Genomic DNA, 24,205 nt, shown 5'->3' with positions numbered 1-24,205 from the left:
AATATCATTCTTCTTTCCTTGCAAAGCATTCTAGCAGGATGTAAAATTCCATTTGGTCTATTCCATGGCTTTGGGACTTTTCCATGAAAACACATCTCTCAGCCAGGGGCCAGATAAAAATGTTAAACCTTCACAAACTGGATTTACTAGTAGTGAGAGAGAAAATAGAAATGATGTTATGACAACACGGGCTGTGGCCTTGCTGGGAATGATGCTTTTTTCCATGCCTAACTAAACACCGGAAACCATTTTAAGCATTTCCTCTAACACACAGTAAATAATTTGATGCAAAGAACTGATTATCTAAAAGCTAAAAGATCTGGGATAAAAGTGAGGGGACTCAGAAATTAGTCGTTCCAGGAAGTCCTTAGCTCCTCCAGCGTGGTAGGGCAAAGACAGGAGGGTCTGAACCACAGATGGAAGCTGGACTAAAGTGGTCCTGTCTTCCAACTTATGTGCAAAACAGCAGCCACTGTTACATAGGTAACAGCAAAGAACAAGGGATAAACTGTTTAGGGCGCTGTATTCTGTCTTCCTCCTCATCATGTTTGAATGTCTTTGAAATCATGTGCTTGAATACATGGCACCCAGCTGTGAGTACAGCTGGGAGTGGGCCTTATATCTGATTTGATTTCAGCTCTGGGTTTCTCTGCTTTCTGGTTGGCACAAGGTAAGCAGCCCTAGCTGGGTACTCCCAACACTATAAACTCTGCAATTCCTGTTACTCCATAATATATGGTACCTTCTAACGTTTATTCTTTAACAGGCTTCTGTGAGACATTTGCTCATAGAAATGAAGGTGTAATTAACATGCTCCTTCCTCTACCTGCTGTCTCTGCCAGTGGTTGTGTACCCTCTGCATGACTGCTCGTTGTCAAGTATACCCATGTAATCACTCTGCTTAGGACCAACCCCATGATGGTGCAGGGCACAGAGGAGAGTGAGCAAGGATCTGTGGGTAATGCAGCTCAGACACAGCCAGCACACAGTATATTCTGAGGATTTCCTGGACTGCTTTACCACTGTTGAAAAGAGTTTACTGCATGGATCTGGTGAACTTGTAATGGGAACTGTTATAACTTTCCAAGAATTGCAATGTGAGCTTTGATGAAATCCAAGACCATTCTACACCTGCATATAAATGTCGACCTAATTTTGAAAAATAAAATTCTAGGCTTAATTTTGTTAAGGGTAAAACACCCCCTGTGGTATGACTTCTTCCAGTACTGAATATCAAAGTAACCACTTCCTCGTTTCTGAATGATATTTAAATTAGAATTCTAGTTTAGAGTTTGCAAGGAGTTTAGAACACAGAACTGAGGGTAGTGCTCAGTGGCAGAGCAGATACCTAACATACCAGAGGCACTGTGATCTATACCAAGCACAGGAAAAATAAAAATAAAGTTTATGTTAAGAATGCATGTACATACTTGGTATATCTTGTTTTTTTCTAGCATTGCAACACATTCTGTACCATTTTTATACTATGGCTTCTTCCCCACATTTTGTACACCACAGTGACATTCTGGTATTTTTGATTAGTTAAGGCAAGGTTGCCAAGAATTGTAGTCTAATTGTCCTGCAAAATTGCCATTAACTGCATGCCTATGACATATACAGCGCAATCGCAGGAGCTAAGACCAAATAAATATCATTGAGTGTCCAGAAACCAGTTTTTCTTTTATTTGATAGTAATATTTACCTGTGTCCTCACATGATTGGAAGAAATAAGGCATCACTCTAGTCTTATTTTTTACTCCCTTTTAGAAGCTCATCATAGAGTTTTATATCTCTATCTATCTATCTATCTATCTATCTATCTATCTATCTATCTATCATCTAGCCATCTATATATCTATGAATCAATTTAAGTATTATGTATCTATTATCATCCATCCATGTATCTCTGTATCTCTATATTTCTGTTTCTATACCTATCCACCTATCTATCTATCTATCTATCTATCTATCTATCTATCTATCTATCTATCTATCCATCTATCCATCCGTCCATCCATCCATCCATCCATCCATCCATCCATCCATCCATCCATCCATCCATCTATCTATCTATCTATCTATCTATCTATCTATCTATCTATCTATGTCATTATGAATGTGCCACAATATATGTATATAAGTCAGATGATAACTTGTAGGAGTCAGTTGTCCCCTTCTACCATGTGGGTTCCAGGGATCAACTGTAAGTCTGTAGGCTTGGTAATTAGCAACTTAACCTCTGAACTGCCTCACGGTCCCAAGGGTTTCTTTTACAAGGGTGTTAACTTATCAGGAGTGCTCTGACTTATGCCTCAATCGCCCTCTAAAGGCCCCACTGCTCAGGAGTTTCAACACATGAATGTTAATGGTGGACATTCTGTTTCTTCATTTTCAGGGTGTTTTCTCAACACAGATCACCTGGAAAGCTACTGCAAGCATGTGTACAACATCTTGAAGTTTTGAACAGACCTGCTCTTCATTGGTACCATTACTTGTTTTATAACTGCAGAAGCTAGGCCACCCCTAAGAGCCTGCTGCCTGTCTCCTTTTTGCTGCTCAGTTCTAACAGCAAAGTATTTCAGTCTTGCCGAAACTAGGTCCCGTTTAGTTTGAAGTCTAAAATCCTTAGAAATGACATTTCTTGCAGGAATTCAAAGAGCACATAGCCATATGAGCTCCGGGGGCCCGCTTTCAATAGGCTTAGCCTATGGAAATGGCTCTCTAATAGCTTTGAAATCATGTGAACTAAAGAAAATTGGAAGCATAATTGATGGATATCTTCTATAGTATTTCCCTGCTCAGCAGATAGGCAAGTTTGTTTCCAGATGAAGTCATTGTCGTCTAAAAGTGTAGAGGTCACAATGTGCATGAATATTACTAAATATACACAATTAAGGAAGGGATCTGCACCAGAACTTTTTACCATTTTCCAGATTGCTCTGCCAGTGTATGTGCGTGAGTGAATAAGACAGAACACCAGGCTGTACTGAATGAGATGCATGCTAACTTACAATTTCCTCATTATTCCTTTTAAGTTGTAGGCTGGAGAACCTGAGAACTTTAAATCATTGCTCTCCAGAGGGATAAGAAAGAAGTCTAGGCTCACCCTAACCCACAAACAAGAGCACTCTTATGCCCTTAAACAATAGTCAGACAACAAGACAATCTGAACCTGTGAACAGGCTAAAGGAAAGACTGGGAGAGAAACTCTCGTCTTTATCCTATTGAGTTCATTTCACAAAGCTTTAAAAGAGTGTGAAGAATTTTTCCCAGTGAAAACAAGAATAAAAGGGCATATTGGAGTTTTCTTTCTTTCTTTTTTTTTTCCAGCATTGGCCCCCAAGTCCTCACTCCTACTACTGGGAGCCCTGCACACACAGCATCCAAGATCAGACCTCCTAAGTGGAACATTTTTCCTTGGAGATTTTTCTTGTTGGGACTTTAATTAAGCTCCTGCCAGGCTTGCAAGCTTTTTAATTTTACCTTTCTTTTTTCTTTCTTTCTCTGTCCTTCTTATATCAGCCTGCTTGCCAGGAGATATTTCCAAGATGTCACAATTATAGTTAATGTACCCGATGATATTAAATTTAGTGATCTTCAAGTGTTTGTTTTCCCAAGTATCTACAGAACAAGTTTTCTTACAGGAAGCGATTTTGTTCATTCATTCATTCATTCATTCATTCATTCATTCGTTCGTTCATACCATTTTATTTAAGATCTTCCTTTTTACAAATGAGAAATAAATACATCAGATAAAGAAGCCTCACGGAGTCATGTAGCTACTTCTCCTGTAATGTACCCACTAAAGGAAACCTGCTGACACCTAACCTTACATGCTACTCAGAAACCAACTGTAGACAGTTTCTGTTTCTGGTGTGGGACCAAATGAGGGAGCCAAGTGAAGATGGAACTGATGATTTAACACATATTTAATGAAACACAATATTTAATATATATAGGTTCCCTTGCAAGATCTCTTTGTCTGCAAACAGTGCAGTTCTGAAAATATAAAGGCAGGGACTGGAAGTAAACGCAATGACCCTATAAAGCAGATTGCAAGGGAAGCTATTTTCATTTGAGAAAGCTTAAATTTGGTGGCCATAAATAGATCTCTCTTTCTCTCTTTTTCTCTTCTTCTATCTCTCTCTCTCTCTCTCTCTCTCTGCTTTTTTTTTTTTTTTTTTTTTTTTTTTTTTCTTTTTTGGTCTGAATAATTTTGGTTTTAAAGCTCAGATAATATTCATGGGTGAGAAATAGAGCAAGCCACCCAAATGACAAAGCCTAAGGATGCAGACATGAGCACGGGGCACATATTCTGTTCTCTGTGGTCGTGATCACTATCGATCTCATTATTGTTAATAATTTCACCACACCCGGCTTCTTTATGGGGTATACTTACTGATTGCCTCCACAAACCGCTCAAAGAAACTGTAAGGGAAGAGCGGTTCAGACAGCTCCCGGAAAAACATCTTCAGTGCTCCGGTGACGACGTGGATGTCCTCCCACTGGCTGTCATCCAAATTCAGCTTCTCTTCTGGGAAAACACGAGGAGAAATGGAACAACTGGTTTTAATGAAACAATTACAAGACACTAATTATTATGTTAATGTTTGCCTACTACCATCAGCAACCGTTAACAGCCTTCTGCACCTAGAGGTTTGGTGCTGTGCGTGGATTTTTTTTTTCTTCCCGTTTTCTGTAGGAAGGGAACATTTTCAATGGAATACCATCTGTAGGAATGCAGCTAACAAAAAACAAGGGACACAAAGAGACAGTACCATTGACACAGTATGTCAGATACGGTTATTCCCATAATGCATCAGTATGAAAATTAGCATCACGGCGCAACATGATTCAAAGCTATTTGGTTTTGAGGCCGAGGGGCTAAGAGTTGCCAGCGATGGCTGGCTCAAGGGACCGGCCTGAAGGCCTTGCTGAGCCAACAGGAGACATATGCTAAACATGGCAATAGAAAACGAGTTATCGCTTTACATGTGTTAGCCTTGCTATGTACAAGGGAATAATGGCTAACACTTTTACTCCCCGCCCCCGTCTCCCTCTGTCTGTCTGTTTCTCCCTGTCTGTCTCTTGGTTTCTGTCCCTGTCTCTCTCTCTCTCTTTCCTCCTGATTATAAAGTCAGCAAGGAATACGAAGGAGAAAGAAAATTAATTTCTTCTTACCGTTTCAGAACTATTTTTCTTCAGTTTTAATCTCAGTGAGAAAAACGGTGCCCAGCAACAATATTAGACAGACCCCTGTTGGCCTGTACAGGCTATGCAGAGCTGCCAAAATGATAACGTGCCGAAGACAAACCACAAATGTTAACCGACTCTTTGGAAATAACAAAAATGTTTGCTTGGGAAGCCTGAGTTGCCACAGCGACACACTGAAGAACTTAGATGCCAAAGCGAATGCTCAGTAGCAAGGGGCTGTGCTAGGTGACTGCCCCATCCTTTGACTGTCAAAAAATCTCAGATCCTTCTCATACACACAAGGGATGATTGTTGTCTAGAAGTGGCATCTTTACATATAACTAAGAGGAATTAAGATTTTTTGGCATTTCTGCTCATCTATAGGATAAGCTACATAGAAATGATTTTTCAATTCTGGACTTAAAGGAAACACAAGGTTATCAGTTACAATACGGTGTTAACTGAAAAACCCAAGAATCCTTGTAAAACGTATTGGTATTTGGTTAACTGGATTTTTTCCCCCTCTATTTGGATGATGTCTGAGCACACAGTCACATGCCCCCACAGTGTGAGTTCTATGAGTGCCTAGGAGCATTTTGCACCAAAGTGGGGGTGGAGGGAGAAGTAAGAAAAGCTGAGAACTGTCACTGTAGGGATTCTCTGCAGGGGCTGTTTTGCTGATAGTGTTCATATCCTTTTAAAAATATTAGCCTACATCATTTCAGATCTGTTTTTTTTTTTTTCTCTAACAGACTAACATTTTCAGTGTTTGTAAGTTAAGTTCCTGCTCAGTAGTATGTCCATGAAAGGGGGGATGAGGTGGACCCATTTATGTCACAGGGCTCTTTCTGTCTCCCTTTCAACCATCGTCCGAACCTCAGTCATAACACATTAATATGACTCACAACAAAATCTTCAGAGGAGACCTTCTCCTGCCCCGCAATCATTTTGATTGATTGTATTTCAACAATTAGTCTTTTCTTTGGCTGCACACTATTGAAATAGGCCGACAGCATCTTAGCAGGCCAGCTTTAAACAGTCAACTGTTAACAATAGCATCAAAAGGGAAGACCTGATGGGGTTTACTGTCACTTTAAAGAAGGAGGTTTTCACATTGTTGAAATCTGTCAGATATTTTGAAATGTCCCTCTCCCTATGGTGCCACACCCCCTGCGTCCCCTTATAATAAAATTGGTTTTACTCCTGATTAAATCATTTTCTCCCTACCCACTACCATACTTCTCATAATGGACCTGTGTGCTCTACAGCTGGTGTTCTTCCCATGGTACCAATTCTTACTTTATCTTTTAAGCACTTTGCTGCTAAGATCTCATGCAGAGTGCTTATGTTTTGTTAAGAGCTTCATTCTTAGAGAAATAGTTTAACACATGTTCTAAAAATGTTGTACAACTTATTGCTTAAAACACATTTAGAAAATGTATCAGTACTGTAGCTTTGGCACTGAACTTCAAGTGGAAACCTAAACATTCACACGCATGCAGGCAAACACAAGCACACAACTCCACAACTTTATTAGAAAAGTAAATGGCACCATGGTGAACCAAATAGAGACTGCTGACAGAAACAGTTCAGAGAGTCAAAAGGAACATTTTCATACTGAGTAAAAAAGCTAACATGAATAACAATAAACACTCAACTGGAAGAAAATGCCATTTATGTTGTCACTGTCACATAGTTTTAATGACTGAAAAGGGAGCACAGAGAAGGAAATCCATCAACTGATAAGCACCACTTGGTTATGTCTGCTTAAAAGCCTTAGACTGTACCAGAGCTAATTTCTGTCATTGGTACAAAAATTCTTAAAGAAGATATCTGCTGTAGTCATCATTTAAAGAAAAAATAGCTATACGTTGTAACCTTCAACAAGTAGCTCAAATAAAGAATCTGAAATACTAGCTAATCGATATCCAGTGTTTCATAAACAACAGGTTCCTTGCCATCCAGAGAATCTCTGGTGGAGCTTTTAAGGCCATGGTGGTCCAATTAAACATATAATTATGTCCAGAAAATATGCCCCAAATCATAAAATCACAGAATCAGCTTGTTCTCAAGAGAAAAGAACTGATCCTAACCCTACCCTTCCTTGGTGCTGACAGATATCATACAAACACACTTGAATCATTTATAGTTTTCTAACTGAACTTTCCTCTTTTCCAAGAATCCAAGGCTTCTCAAGAGTGGCACACCAGGGCATTTGAGGAAAGATAATCTTCCTTATGTGGATCTCCTTTGCACTCTAGGTATGCACAGGTAATATCCTTGGCTGTTACCCAATAGAGACCAGTTATTTCTTCTAGGGCTGTCTATAGAAAACATTTTCAAAAATTTCCAAATAACTTCTGGAGCTGCAAACTCTTTCTGGTTGCTAGGACAATCATGAAGGCTGGAGGCTCTAAGAGTCAAGAAACACTCTTCTACAAGCAATGTTTCTGAACTTTCACCTCATGTAGACAAGGATTAGGAAAGATGTTTGTGTATGTAGACACTATTGTCTCCCTAGTATAAGCTTAAGAGTTGGTATTTTGTTTTTATTATTATTATTATTATTATTATTATTATTATTATTATTATTTGTGTATTTGTGTGTGTGTGTTTGTGTGTGTGTGTGAACACATACTAAGGCATGTGTTTGGCAGTTGAGGACCACTTGTGGGAATTGATTCTTTCCCTCTACTATATATAGGTCCAGGTAATCAAACTCAGGTCATCAAGACTGTAGGACAAATACCCACTGAAGCATCTTGTCAGTCTCACAATTCTTAACTGCTTACAGGATGAAAGCCTTTTATAGGACAGAATTCATATAACTACATTCAAGGTATTGGCTACAAAAGTAGTAACTGAAAGTTATGTAGTGTGTAGCTATACAGGACACCATGCTATGCAGTTCACAATTATATCTAATCTAAATTTCCAGTAAGACCACTGAGTAGACATTGTGGTTGGCATAATAGCCTTTTTATAGAGAGGATAAAAGGGGTAGTAGAAGCTTAAGGAATTGTTTTATAAATGACCAGTAGTGAAACTAAGATAAGGAGGTGATACATTCCTACTACATCTAAGATCACTATTCTTGTATATATAGAATTTTGCCTGGCAGAAGAAAAAAGACGAATAATCTGAAGTGCTTCAAGACTGACGTGACTTCAAGAATGGTGGTTTCCATTTTATTTCTAAGTGTCTTACTTGAGACCATACATTTATCTATAAACTAACTCCAGTATTTAACAAATCCCCATTTATGGAGCAGCTAATATGTGAACAGATATAAGACAAAAAGAAACTGCACTGGGAGACAGGGAGAGATGGAAGAGATTATAATAAGATGAGGTGTCAAAGAAAGATGATAGAGCATGAAAAAAACTATATTTAATATCTTTTTTAGGTCTGAGTCACCACTGATACATTTTATATCTTTTTATTTATTTATGAGGTGAAGATTGGTTGAGGGACAGATGCTGCTATCAATGAAACATTGTATATAACTTTTGGAAGTTATAAAGAAACAAGCCTCTCAGATACAGCCATGATGGAAAAGGTAAACATTGACTCAAAAGATCAAATACATAAAGGATGAAGGCACTGGAAACCAGAAGTGAATATTGTGAACCAGGCTAACTGGTAGAGATAAATTAGTTCAGTGTCCTGTGCCTTACCAGAGAGGGTCAACAATACCTTTCACCATTGGACTCTAATCTTAGGAAAAAGGCTGATTCAAGGTATCTCTAGATTAACTCATAAACTGTGAGACTTTCTTTGTGTGTGTGTATGTGTGTGTGTGTGTGTGTGTGTGTGTGTGTGTTTTCAATTTCAAAACAAAATGTTTTATTCAAACAGGGCTATCTTATCTGAATTTTTTTTTGTGAAGGAGTCTTAATATATTTTATATATTTTTAGAAAAAAATAGCTGTCCATGAAAAAAATGTGTTTGAAAGAGAAAAATCAACCATAATTTGTAAAACAATTAAGGAAAAGTTTTCTTACAAAAAGACTTTGATGGCTACAGAGAGGCAATGGTTAAATGGTAGCTTTCAAAGAATCAGGAACATTTAAGTACCACCGAGAGTTTAATTGCTAGCTTCTTGTATGTGAATATATACATGTACATATATACACATATATATACACATATATATATATACATATATATACACACATACGAACATGTATATATCTATAGATAAATATGAGAAGTTGCTTTATTAGGTCTGAGTGTAGCTAAATTATTTTTACCTAAAGTTGGTTAAAATGTGGCCATGGATAACTAGAATTAGTCAGAGTAGTATTGATGCAAGTGGATAGGGACATTTGACAACATTTGGAGTTTTTAAAATAATTATTTTTTTACCCTTTACTTTGTCATGTTTCCCATGACATTTTGAAAAGCTCGTTTCAACTTTCACTTTACTACCACAATAGAAAAGGGGAAAAAGACAACCCAGGTTATAGAAAGAACAGCACTGATTTCTTCAGTGCAATGATAAGAACAGATCACACTGTGAACTTGTCATCAAGGATATGCCATCTGCCCCCAGTGCCAAGGACCACGTCACAGCCATATCCTTGTTGGAAAGGCCTGCAGAGTGTGCATGGATGTCACAACAAAGATGGCAGAGATGCCAGAGCGATGAATCTTTATATGCTGTTTGGCTATAAAATAAAACTGAAAGGATAGATATTAGAGTGGATAAAATGGCACCATTTGTCTATAAATATACAGCTTCTAGTTAGGCTATTGTGTTTAAAGGATTAGATCAAAAGGAAGTCAGTTGAGTCATTGATGTGGCTGAACATGTCTTGTTATCTTCACAGAGTGACAGTTCATTCTAAATTCCGTTGGGTTAGGCAAGGGTTGAAATTAAAGCATTGCCTTCCTGTGCTGTGCTAGAGGAAGCCCCTTTCTACCACAGGCACTGGTTATGGCGTGAAGCTGCCCAGAGGACACTATCTTAGAAATCTAGGCCAGTTGGCCAGTTAATTTGCTTGTTCACTCAATTTTTATTAAGCAAACAGGGACTGAACACAGACTGGATACCAGTCGCTGCGCTATGTGATTTAGAAAGCTACAGCTGGCAAACTGCCTTATGGTCCTCAAAGGAGAGGGCTTTACCAGGTGCTCAAAAACATCGATGCAGTGAATACTGACCACCTCCTAACAGTTCACATCTTATGTCTATCCTCTGCATCACACTCTTCTGATCTTGACAATCACTAAGAGAAACCCAGTCAATAAATATAAATTTACCAAATGTACTTGATGCCGACTACTGTCTGACTCTCAAAACGTATACATTTTTACATTTAAGGCTTCATGCTTATATTACATAATATGACAATTTGGAGATAAGTTTCTTTTTAAAAAGTAATTGAAAATATAAGATCAAATAGACTCCAAGCAGTATGATAATTCAAAAGCAGTAGTGTCCTTATGATACGGAACCAAATCACACTGAGGGGAAGACCAGGAAGCACTTTCTCTGGATGCCAGTGTTGCCAGAGCAGATGGATATATATCAAACACCAAGAATAGATCCTTTGGAATGACAACCACCTGGTACTGTTCAAAGTTCCCATTTCCAGTGCTTTGAGGTAAACAGCTGTGGTTGAAGCCACCCAGCCCATGGAAATTTTGGGGCCAACACTAAGTGATATAACAACTGAAGGTCTTGCATAGTAAAAAAAAAAAACAATGTTATGTTCTTAGATTTTATTTTCAAACAAGGGCCAGTTTGCATTTCTGAAGTGCAGGATAACGCCACTTCGATCATTCCAGATGGGTGAGTCTTTATATTTTAGAAAATAATTTGAAGCTATAATTTTTTAAATTGTGTGCCTATTCTGGCTCAGCCTAATGCAAATACGGAGGATGCACCTTGTGGTAACAAAGACTAAAATACAATTGTCATTTTCTTACTCAGCCCCTTTCCCACAAATGCATTTACTAGAGCAGGAATACACCACTAGTTCTAATGCTGACTGTTAAGTACTGATGAACATTTAAAATTATGTGGGAAAAAAAATCTATCCAGTCAAGCCAATCTTCCATGGCTGTGGTGCCTAACAAAAGAGAATAAGGTAGTTTCAGATATGAACTTTTGTTCTGCTAACCTTCAAAGAGTTATCATTTTTCATAATTTATGACAGAAATTCCAAGGAAACTGCTGCAAGTCTTACTTTTGCTAGCTGTTGCTCACATAATAGGTGCTTCTGCAACCCAGTGTGCTGAGCTGATTTCATATGGCTTTTCTGAAGTAGGAAAGAGGAAGGAAGTAAGGAGATGATAGGTGATTCCTAATACGTTAAAAGTTAAAAAAAAAAAAAAAAAAACAGAAACAAACAAACCAACCAACCAACAAACAAAAAAACCAAAGGAGAAAGTCCTACACTTTCCAGTGGGATATTCTTGCAGGCCACGTTGATTTGTTTCTAAGTACTTTATAATGCATGTACATCTTAAAAGTCATCTGATACACCTGAGTCAGGCACACAGTGTCACAGTAGGAAAGGAAATCTCTTAGATCATGTCTCTAACAGAGGCAGAGATGTCTTCTATCACTACAAGTGCTGGAAGCAAGCTGATAATATAAACTTTTCTTTCTTGCTTTGCCTGTATGGTTTCACTGGGATGCAATAGTAACATGGCAGATAAATACAGAGGAAGCTTAGGAAGCAAGCACCACAAAGAGAAAACAGAACGCATGTGCCATGACTTTGTGCGCTTTTAACTCACAGTGACATGACATAGGACACCCTCCCATCACCATCACTCCATGCATCATGCCCCCATATAAACAGTGGTGACCGATGCCATGCTTCTCTCAGGCATCTAGATGAACCTCTCTAGGCTTCTGGGAAGTACTTACTGGTCCTACACAGATTCTGACAACACCACCAAATAATAAACTGGTTTTTCTTTAAGCTAAGTCCTAAAAACTGATGTAATTTCTTGGAGCCAGTATGTGCCTCTTGAATGCCTTTCTTATTTAGGGCTTTCAACTCTGCCCTTATTTCCATTCAGTCAAAGGCCTTTTGTACTCTACAGACATTATGCACAATGCTTCATTTTATGTGACTGTCTTCCCCAAATAGATCCCAAATTTGCTTGAATTCCATGGATGATTTCACATAGTACAGCCACCAAAGAGTAGAGAACCAGTAGGGTAAAATTTAACAGTCATCTGAAAAAGCTTGCTCTATGTTGGCTTGAAATGACACCATTGCTCATTTGTCCTGACCAGCTCATGTTACATAATTTAGTATCAGCCTCAGGGGTCACTTCCTATAAATGGCTCTGCACAGATAATCTTTCTGTTGTATGTGCACACAGGATTGTTACTTAACTTTTGTCTACTGTCATCTGAGAACTCCTAAGTTTATGTGAATTAAGTAAGGCTCTACATGTAATGGACCACTATCATTCATTATCAGACAGTTTACTTGTGTACTATTTACTTTGCCAGTGGCAAATGTTTCCAGACTCTAATAAAACTTCTGGCTTTTATTATTCTTCTTGCTATATTGTTGGACTTTTTGGTGAGAAATGGGAACATTGAAGAGAACAGGGACTTGCTTTAGAAGTTAACTTGTTCATTTAAGAGTTAGTCAATAATGTAGAAGAAGTAAACAAAACTGATAGGTTTATACATTGCCACATTGATTTATTAAAAAAAATTATCTCCGGATAAAATGTATGACAGTTATTAAGTGAAGAAAAAAATAATTATTCTTAGATAATACTGATAAGTTCATGTCTTATGAATAGTTAAATAAATTTTGTACTTCACATCACAAGGACGGTAAGAACTATAGATATACAAAAAATATTTGTGAGACTCATAGCAACTTGTACATCAGACAGGGTACCATGGTTCCTGCAACATGTCTCTTGAAACCACAGAATAATGCTATCATGATAATGCATTAATATAATAGCCCAGAATAGTGAAATAGGCTTCAATGGATAAGAATTCTCTCAAAAACTAATTTGGTTATCATAGATAAGAAGTTTAAGTGTTTTTCTACCTTCAGTTTGCTTGCCTAAATTTGAGATGTGTTGATAACCTCCACTTTCAAGGATATGAGCACAAAATTGCTCTGTTGCTCTTTTGTAACTTAAAAAAATGATAACTCATACAAATGTTCTACAAGGTCATTTTCAAACATTTAGCAAAATAGAACTAGAAACCTAGTTAAGATTATCAAAGCACTTATTAATGTGGTATTGGAAAATATGTAATTTTAAAATAGGAATTGTGCAACATTGTCATTGAAACACCTTATTATTTTGTTTTGAAATATGTCATGTATTGAAACAGCGTTGACTGATGATGTAGGTAAGAGTACACACCAGCACCCTTGCCTTCTCTTCTAGTTATTTAGTTCACACTCCTAGAGAAACTTATACTATTAACTCCATGAGATTCTTCTAAATATAGTTCCTGCACTCAGGTAGTATTCTTCTCTCAACATTTTAAAAGAAACAAAATGTACATTTTTCTGTCATTTGATTGTTTTTACTAGGTGTATCCTAGAAATCATTTAAAATTAACAGTACCTCTCTGTCAGTCAGTCTGTCTGTCTCTCTGTTCATTTTATCTACATATTCATCTGTGTAGAAGTATAATGACTCAATTAGCTAGTCATACATTCCATCATGATTGTGCAATTATACTGTACTTAAATAATTTATATATGTGCCAGTATATACCAATGTATATAAAGCAATACATAAATGATAAATTCCTGTTAAATTTTGTGTGTGTGTTTAAATTTTAACAAGCATTTCCTGATTGCTATTACAGTTGTTGAGCTAATTTGTAGAACATTGCAATGAAACCCCATGGGTACTTGGAGTGTGTGTAATTGCTGCCTATCATTACTCTCTGATATCTATTAACTATGTGTACCTGTGAATAGGTAGTTGAAAATGTACAATAACAACTAAGTACAGAAATATATAAATGAAAATGTTGAGTATTAAATCATAAAACCATTGCTAAACACCAGAATGGATACCTATAATAGAGTTCCTTTTTAAAAATGTGTATAAATTTTATTATTAAGAAACTTGAAAATAAGCAAAATATGTACCAAAAATTAAACAGACCTAAATCTACATATCTTACTGAATTTTTACACAGTTAGATTAATCATCTAAGGCAGAAGCTGTGGAGCAACACATGAGATGTTTATACTATCACTATCAAATAATGTGCACACCACCAAAAACTAAAACCTATAACAGAATTAGAACAGGAAAAACAGTTAATACTATCTCCTTTTTTATAATTTATGTTTATTACCTGTATGTAAATGTGTATATATATGTGTGTATGTGTATGTATATGTGTATGAAATTTTTATAGCTTAAATCTTTTTTCTGATAAGTAGGTTGATTCTAATTCTTTGCTATAGTGAAAAAGACTGAAAGAGATATGGGTCCACATAGCTGTATGGTATAGTGTGGAGCCCTCTGGGTATATTCTCGGGAACAGAATGGCTAGGCCCTTTGTTAATTCTTTGTAATATTTTGAGAACTCCCCGGCTGATTTTCACAATGACCATATTCATTTACACTACCCCCAACAATGAGGAAAAGTCCTGTTCTATCCACACGTTCTCAAATATTTCTTGTCAGGTTTGGTCATGATAGGCTTTCTGACTGGGATGAGGTGGATTTAACATCTAATTAATTAAAATGATCCAGAGGCTTGCATACAATTAATGGTCATTTAAGATAGGTAACAATAGTTATGAATGAAACAAGTTATTCTCTTAGTGGGGGTTTTATTGTTTTGAGAAATAAGAAACAATAAATAATGAAAGACAGAACAAACAACAGAGTTAATATGTTGAAAATGAAAACATTCAACATTTTTTTTACCGTGTTGTAGACACCTAGTAAGTTTCAGATGTCCTACTAAATGCAAGAAATATGTGTGGGAGGAAAATGGAGACTGGAAAACATAACAAAGTGTTCCATAATTTCATGAAGTTACTAGAATCTTCTGATTCCTGTTAGTGTTTCTAGTAAAACTTTACAGTGCTGTTTCTGTGGAAAAGGTTACCCCTTTTAGTTCTATATTTGATTCATTAGTAAAAACCTATGCTTAGTTAGTTGCTTAATAACTGCCTTTTAAATAAATACCATGATGATGGTGATAACAACTGAGTAAACTCTCAAAAGGACCATCTCCAGTGTTTGCCTTTTGTTTTTAGTGGAAAACCATCAACTGCAATAGTCTCAAGAAATCACTTGGCACTAAGATGTCTTTTTAAGGAACACAGACATGGGTGTCACATATTAACATGTCTTGTTCCAACAGAAGAGCATACTTAATCTAACTTCCCCGCCCCACGCTCTGATGTTGGAGGCAGAGGAATTCAGCGGAGGAAGCTAATTTCAACATACACAGTGACGGTACAGAGCACCTGAAGTCAGTGAAGAAAGCCAACTTCACCGTGCACACTCCGATGTAGCAGAACACAGGAAGCCATGTGTGTGGATGTTAGAGAGCACAGGAGGTCATGGAGTAGACTTTATGTCAAATGAAGGATGGCACAGGCTTCTGTAACTATGAGAAATTCTAGCTTTCTTCTTTTTTAACCTAACCAAATTTGTGCCTGACTGCTTGGTTCTCTTATTTATATCTATGAATCCATTTCTGGTGTACTGTAAGAAAATAAACTCTTCCCTAACTTAGATTTATTTCAGGTTTCATAACAACAGCTTTAATTATAGCATAAGTCCATCATTTACCACAAGTATAACTACTCATATGAACCCAAGAATCTCTCCCTTATTACTGAAAGAATTTCATTCTAATTAATTTTTCTGTATTTATATCTGGAGTTAGACATATTCTGTTTATTAGTTTGGAATATATCTCTTTGCCATCATTCCCCAACCTTAATTCAGCCTCCTTTGATATTAATACTATAATAATATGCCTGTGGAAACAGGTGTGCATACTCATAGACCATGATGCACCATTTTTTACATCATGTTCACTATTAATAGTATTTAACCAATACTGAGTCACAAGCAGGTTATTCATTCATATATTCATTGCTCTATCAAAGACTTGAATTCAAACAGCCAGCCATGGAGCTTTACTATGTGAAAGAAAATATAGAATATCTACTATTGCATATATTACAATGTATAAGAAATTCAGGCAAATTGATAAACTAGTAGCACATGATAAGAATTATAATTTTTTGTAGACCACTAAGGAAACATGGAAGATGATGGGCAAGCTTCATCTAGGTGATGATCAAAGGAAATATTGCACATGAAGTTTACATTATAATTGTTAAAGAAGATAATTAGGTGGATGGAGGGGAAACATAGGCTGGGAGAGAGGACAAGTGGTAAATGATAATGGTTCCAAATGGAAGCAGTAGTATCTCAAGACAATGACACATTGAGCAAGCCATAGGTTGTTGAAAAAAAAAAGATAGGTTTCCCGTCTCAAGGTTCTGAGGATTGAAAGGAAGAAAGGGAAATGTGGTAGGGTAAGAAGACCCTTTAAACTGAAATCATACACACAAGTAAAATTGCACAGACAACACTGTATATATATACATATATGCATATATATGTACATATATACACACACACATATATACACATACACACAGTATATGTATATGTATATATAGCATAATACAAAATGCTCAAATATATAACAATATATTGTTTGATATGTATGTAATATGTAACATATATAACTACATATAATGTGTTAATGTAACTATATGTTATATTAGTTGTTATACATACAATTATATATGCATATATATGAATGTAATAATGCATAATAAAAAAGGAAGCTAAATTTAAAGGAGAAAAGTGGGGGAGTATATGGGAGGGGTTGGAAAGAGAAAGAACATATTTATATTATATTCTCAAAAAGAAAAGAAAATCCGAAAGATATGAAAGGTGGCCATAGTAACCGAGGCATGTTTCAACAGGACATCTAGTGGACCGTGTGCCGTGGGACTACGTGACTGAAGAGATGTAACAAGCGAACAGCTAGGGTGAGAGACGGCTGTGCAGAGTAACTGTGGGAAAGTGTTGTCTTAGGTAATAAGAGGGACACACAGGTGTATTCCTGAAACCGTTTGATATGAGAAGTCTGGAAAACTGATGGCCAGCATATAGAAAGAACTAAAATGCAGAGACTATTATTGGATTTAATGTCAGTTCAGGGAAGGAAAAATATTTCCTTTTCCAGAAGTTTATAAAGTCCTGCTGGTAGTTTGAAAATGAGAACCCATTTGGATTATCTAACCAATGATAAGACTTCAATGGCATTTTAGTATCATGAACTACTTTACTGTCTCTACAAAGGGGAATTACAATTAATTGGATTATGTTGGTTTCCACATGCTGATTGCATGAACGAAAGTATAAAAGTGGAACTGTTGCTAACAGGTCATATCTACCATCAACCGTGGGATTTGCTCTTTTACTTACCAATAAGATTAATTTCTTCCTTACAATCCTCCAATTTGAAGTCATTTTAATTATAGAGTTTAGAAAATTCAAAGAGAAAAAGCAAACATACTTTCAATGTGTTATTAATGATTGACCTCATTTTTATTTCATTTTTATGATGAAGGGGAAATAAATTGATGGTTTGTTTGTTGTTGAGAGGACTTTTACTTACTTAAGATCCTTTTGCAATCTTTTCTCAATCTCAATTTAATTAAAACCATTTTTAAAAAACTGGGTTTGTATAAAGTGCTGGGTTTTTTAATATATAAAGAGGTGAACCCAGTTACCAAGATGTTACTTCTCTTTCGATGAACTTGTTATGTAGTGGAGGAGTTAGGCCCACAAACTGTAAACATCATTATGCCTGGATGGAGTATTCCTGTAAAGATTTAAACTGTTCTTCCTCAGGAGGTTTGGCCCCTGGCAGGTCAATCATAGTCTATTCACATGAACTTATAGGCAGCACAAATTTTACTTTGGATTATTTTTTTTAAAAAAAGCAAGAAAGGACTGAAAGAAGTTGAGAGGGATGGCAGGGATGGGAGGAGTTAGGAGAATATATGATACAAATACATTTATACATGTATGAAATGCTCAAAGAATTAGTAAAATATTATACGAATAAAGCAGAGGAATGAGTTAAGTTGTCATGATCAATCAAGTCCATTTTAAAGAATTACATAGAACTCTTTAAGACATTGATACTTTCAATAAACCAAAACCTCCCATGTTTTTCTATTAACAACTAAAAAGACATGAACTTCGTGAAAAGAGTAATAATTGGGCACTTCTGTGCATTATTCCAAGTTTCTCTTTATGTTATTCATTTTATACTTAGATTAATATAGGTTTTATGTATTTTTATGACAGGGAAACATAGGTACAATGATTAAGCAACTTGTCCAAATTCATTCAGGCATTCAGTGGTCCAGGCAGCCTGGCTCCTTTTGTGTTATTGCTTTAACACACACCTTTCCAAAATCATATTTAAATTAAATTATAATTCTAATTTACACCCTAAAAAGACGAATTCTTTAAGACACTACTAAACCACAAGGGCTTCCCACTTTGGGTTGTATTATTACCTCTCTTAGGGTCACTTGGGCTATGATGAAACATCATGACCAAAGCCAAGCTGGGGAACACATTTATGTATTTATTTAATTTGTTCACTTGCTTGCTAACCTATTTACACATCTACATCACTGTTTTTTATTAAAGGAAATCAGGGCTCGGACTCAAACCGAATATGAATCTGGAGGCAGGAGGTGATACAGAATCCATGGAGGGGTCCTATTTACTGACCTAGTCCTCATAGCTAGCTGCTTTCTTATAGACTCTGCTTCCTGTACAGGCATCCTACCATGCATAATGGCTGGGGCCTACCACAACAGTCATTAATTAAGAAAATGCTCTACAGGCTGGCCTATCTCATGTGAGGTTCCCTCCCCTCAGATGACTCTAGCTTGTGTCTAGTTGATGTAAAACTAGTCAGCTCCCCGTTTCCCATTTTGGATTCCACATGATCACATAAAATGACCCAGCGAAAGGTGGCAGTGCCTAGCTATTGTACTTCTAACCTTTAGTCCTGAGCCAATATATTTCTGCTCATTTGATTCTTCGTAGCCTATGGTATTCTGTTATAGGAGTACAACACGAATGAAGACATTTAGACCATTTATTAGTTTTACCACCAACAAGCATATTCTTCCTGCTAATTACAGAGAAATGTCCCTTGAACAAAGACTCTCATGGTGTATTTGCCTTTGATGGTCTGAGATGGGTTAAGAAGCATATGCTAAACCTGAGTTTTTCAGATGTGGTCTGGCATTGGTATAGATGTATCTTGTAAAATATTATTCCAAATGAAAATCATAAAGTTTTTCACCAGTTTTACTGAGTCTGGAATTTCTGTGGGATAGTGGTAGGCTCTGGTGTAACAGTCCTCTGGGCGATTTGGATGCACATCATAGTCAGAGACAACTGTTGGCAGGTTGTAAGAAATCATAAGGACTTAGCTTGTTGGAAGTCAGGGTAACCCTCAAATATAACCAGCAGTTACATATTACCTCTAGGAATAAGAGGGCCTACAGAATTCAGAGAAGTAGCATAGTGGGGAACAGAGGTCTGAGTCCTTTTGATTCCATGTTGGTGTGACAAAGGACGGAGACTGTGAGGCAAAGCCTCTTGTCTGCAGTCAGAATGTGCTCTTATGCTGACACAGTCATTCGAGATTTGTGGGAAAGACCATCCAGCATTTAGTTGTGTTCATTTTGGGTCTTTGGTGCTGGGGATGATGAGTTTAGTTTGGAGACTGCAATAACACTTTTATGTGGTAGTGGTAAGTAGACGTAGGGTGATGTAAGTACAAAGCCCAAGGATGACAGCTTGGATAGTTGAATTTGAGGGTGGAAGTGGTATCTGAACTATAACAGCAGGGCAGTAATGATGCCAAGGATGGTAAGAACAAGACCATGGGCATCTATTTTGACCATTCATGGTGCTTGGCACATTTTATAAGCATGGTATATTGAGAGTCCATAGAAACCAAACAAGCTACTTTTTATTTGAAGAGTTTAAAAGGACAGAGACAATATCTTCTTCATCAAGTGAAATTTAAGAGCTAGTTTTTAACACTGATCTGTCTCATTTCCAAAGTGGTTTGTAAAGCTACCCAAGGCACAGTGCGGGAAAAGTTATGGGAATACAGAAAGCAAGAAAGAGAAGATGTCACTCCCACGTATGCCCTCTCCATTAGAACATATTTATTCTGTCTTAGCTTTATTTTTTACTTCTTAAAATTAGCTTTCAGTGTGGCAGGGCAAGGTCTGTACCAATGGACATGCCATGAGAAAACCCCACAAGGCTTTCCATTTGTAAAGTGCTATAGGCAGTTGAGGACAATGGGGAGCAGGAATGGTGGTCTTCCCCCGAGAAGAGCACACAATTGGTGGTCTAGTATTAAATCATCCATATGAGTAACATAGAGACTGAACTGGTTATGTTTAGGAATCTCTCTGTCTTTCTGTCTGTCTATCTATCTATCTATCTATCTATCTATCTATCTATCTATCTATCTATCTATCTATATGCATGCAATATTAAGTGAAAGAGGCCATGAATTTGTAGGAAAGCATAGAGGACTATATGAGAAGGTTTGGAGGGTGAAAAGGCAAGAAAGAAATGCTGCAATTATATTAAAATCTCAAAAACTTCAAAAATGTAAAGAAACATAAACATATAAATTAAAACTAAATGATAATATAAACAAAATAAAAAACCACTTATAAAGCAATACATTTCCAAATGGGATCTCATATTTCATTTTTGTTGATTCTCTCCTTCCAAAGTTACTCTTCAGCTAAGGCTTATAAACAAGCATCAAGAGAGTAAGACATAAAAGAAACAGTAAGCAGTGGGAATTCCTGTACGAATTGTATCTACAAAGCTCAGAGTCTGGACAAATCTGGTTGGTTGATTTGGTCAATGCTGTCCACCTGCCACTGATTTTGTCTTTAGCAAAGTGATGTTTATCTTAATGACAATGGTCTGTGATTAATGCCATTTGTGCTTGAGAACTGCTGACCCATGCTCTTCAGTGTGTAGAAGTGAGCAACACGGACTATGATCTTAAAAACAAACCTCTGAAGTTGAAACAAATAGGTTGGTGATTCCTAGGCTCAATAGTGAATCGGATAATGGAGTTCAACAGTAGTTTGCTATCAAATTGCAAAACAGTTGGTCAAGTAGAAAGAAACCTATTAGATCTTTAACCTTCTTCTGCTTTAGTTCAAGATGTGGAAGAAGGTAGTGCTAAACTATGAGTCTTGGCTAAAGGCATAACATAATCCTAGAAATAAAATAATTTAATTTTCTGAAAATCTAGGTTACGGATTTTTAATGAACAGAGCTATTTTAAGTGGCAGAACAGCCGTACATTAATTTGAATGTGTGATGAGGCACAGTACATATCATTTGCAGATTGCATTTACATTCTGAACACACCTTTGTTATATATTTTAAACAATAAGCCCTATAGCCATTCTGGGACTTAATTTCATGGCCATAGCTTGAGTACGCAGAGGCTGAGATGTACTCCCTTTAAGCTCAATGCTGGGTCCAAGCAAAAACTAGCCTAAAAGTAGGCTTGGCTCTCAGTCATTCTTGACCAACACTGTCCTAATAACTCATTTTCCTCTTGCTTTACTTTTTGTTTTTACCTGATACATAATAATTACACCCACTACATTCTTGGATGGGAGATTATTAACCCCTCAAAGTCTAAAGGAAATTTTTACATCCTCCAAATCCTGCCTATCACAGCTCAGGTTGCTTTCTAGAATTTATCCTGACACCATTTTGGTAAGTGGTTGCATTTACTGCCTATGAGACCAACTTTTGAATATTAAACTTCAGCAATCAAGCAATTGTGACATTCTTAGAATGTCCTTTATCCTTTGCTGTCTTGCAGACACTTCTCATTGATCTAATTGGGAGACTTTCTACAAGGAGGCCTGAGTCAGGAAACATGCGCAGGACAGCGTTTGGATGTGGAGCAGGGCAGACACTGTGGAGAGTGGATATTGGGTAGGAAGAAGACGGGATACTATAAGCAATCCAAAATCATGTCAGTTGAAATCTGGAAGCTCAGCAGTCAAATATGGAATTCTAGATCCTCAAAACAGCATAGCCTGGCTTAGAATCTTGAAGAACATCTCGGAGTAGGTGGGGCAGGGGAGCACAAATCATTTGTTTGAGTCTATCCTCAACATCTTTAACCCCATCAAGAAATGCATATATGTGAATTTATTTCTAATTTTTGACATAAGCCCAGATGCTCTCAACGTTAAAAGAACATTAAGCTCACAAAACATGGAAATCCCTACTTGGAACGCTTGCTCCTTCCTCAGCCTGCCTTGTTGGGCCCAGATGCTGCGTGCGGTTATTGCCCCATTTAAAAGGTTGATGAACAGAAGTAAAAAGGTGATAGGAAAATTAGACTGTGGGTGGAGCCATCGGAACTGTCCTCTTCCTAGATTTCATTACACGTTAATCTCCATAATGTCTAGGCACAACAAAACAAATTACAAATTAAAGGGAAGATAATCTGACTGCGGGATGCTAAATTTGGGGGAAGGGGGTGGGGTGGGCAGAAAAGCTACACATGTAAAGATACACTAGACACATACAGCCCAAACAGAATATTGAAATTGTGTGGTTTATGTAAAACTTAAAATAAATAGATTTACACTTCCCTTTAGATCCAGAAATACATGAAAAGTTGCAAAGCAGCCCACAACAAAGCAATTGACAAGAAAGATAGCATCTGCTTTTCTGTCTATTCAAGCTGAAGTTTTTCATTTGGAATGCAAGCAGTGCTTCCCAAGTTAACATAATTAACTCATGACGATCCTAAAGCATCGTAACAGAAGATGCAGATGGAAACTCCAAGCTGTAGAAATGTCAGTTCGGTGCGTCAGGATTATCACTTTCTTTAAAAACTGAACAAACCGTCATGCTAATTAAAACAGGTGTTTTTTTTTTTTTTCCCCTTTCTTTCAAACCCCTCTGCATGTTATGAAATTACAAGCAGGGTTATTTATTTATTAGCCTGCCGTGAAACGTGCATCTTAGAAGAGGAGATCTGTGAAAACAACACAGTAAGAAGATGAAAAGAAGGACACTCAGCTTTGCTTTCTGACACAATAGAGGACCAGTCGCTCAATTAGTTAGTAATTTCCATGTGACTACTTGACAGAATCTACTAATTGTTAATCTTCCACTAACTATTGCTTCACATAATTAATTATATTCAAATAAAAACAACAAAGACATGTGGGCCAGTTGCCCTTTGGAGATTTTTTTCCCCTGCGAACTGCCTCTGCTTACTGACAATATTTCTAGGAAGAAAGGATATTAATCTCACAGGAGAACACACATTAAAAAAAATCAGCAGACTTTGTCCTTTACCTTGCTTATAAAGTAAACTCTGTAACCATTCCACTCCACAAAGACAGAATAACAACCAAAACAGAAAACCCCCAAGCTACTGTCTGGTCACACAAATCCATCTTTGAAACCTTTCCTAACAGCCCAAGTCCTTTGAGTTGGGATCTTTCATATTAATTAAGAATTGCATAAAATGCAGACTAACCCATCCAGAGGTCAAGCATCATTCATCATTAGTTGAAGTGACATTTGCAACCCTTCATTTTCCAGCTGGGTAGAAAGGAGGGGAAAAGGTATTCTTCAGAAGGAAGAAAAAACCAGGACAGGGAACACAATCCTTGCTCTATCCACTGAGGAGAACACTAGGTGCCTCTCTGTCGGCGTGATAACGTGCTCAAAGCTGGCCATGCCATTCTTCCCTAACCCTGGAGTCGCTAAGCACATGTCAGCTGCATTCCTCCACTTAGGAGTTCTGCTGGAGATCGGTAGTAACCGTTTTAGATGTAAATGAAGCCCTTCAGTGGGGAGGAGGACATAGTT

General features: G+C 37.1%; 1 protein-coding gene across 1 annotated transcript in view; it reads right to left on the bottom strand.

Annotated features, from left to right (window-relative positions):
- ARHGAP15 (Rho GTPase activating protein 15) overlaps positions 1–24,205 on the bottom strand; it is a gene marked incomplete at its 3' end in the record, with an annotated part of 579,351 nt that overhangs the window by 122,993 nt on the left and 432,153 nt on the right. The window contains exon 11 of the mRNA XM_080928022.1: positions 4,400–4,534. Coding sequence (XP_080784148.1) covers positions 4,400–4,534 — 135 coding nt within the window. The remainder of the gene's footprint in view (positions 1–4,399; positions 4,535–24,205) is intronic.

Source organism: Micromys minutus (assembly GCF_963924665.1).
Source record: "Micromys minutus genome assembly, chromosome: 13".
NCBI lineage: Eukaryota > Metazoa > Chordata > Mammalia > Rodentia > Muridae > Micromys > Micromys minutus.
Note: the sequence above shows the minus strand (reverse complement) of the source record. Positions and strands in the feature narration are given on the sequence as shown.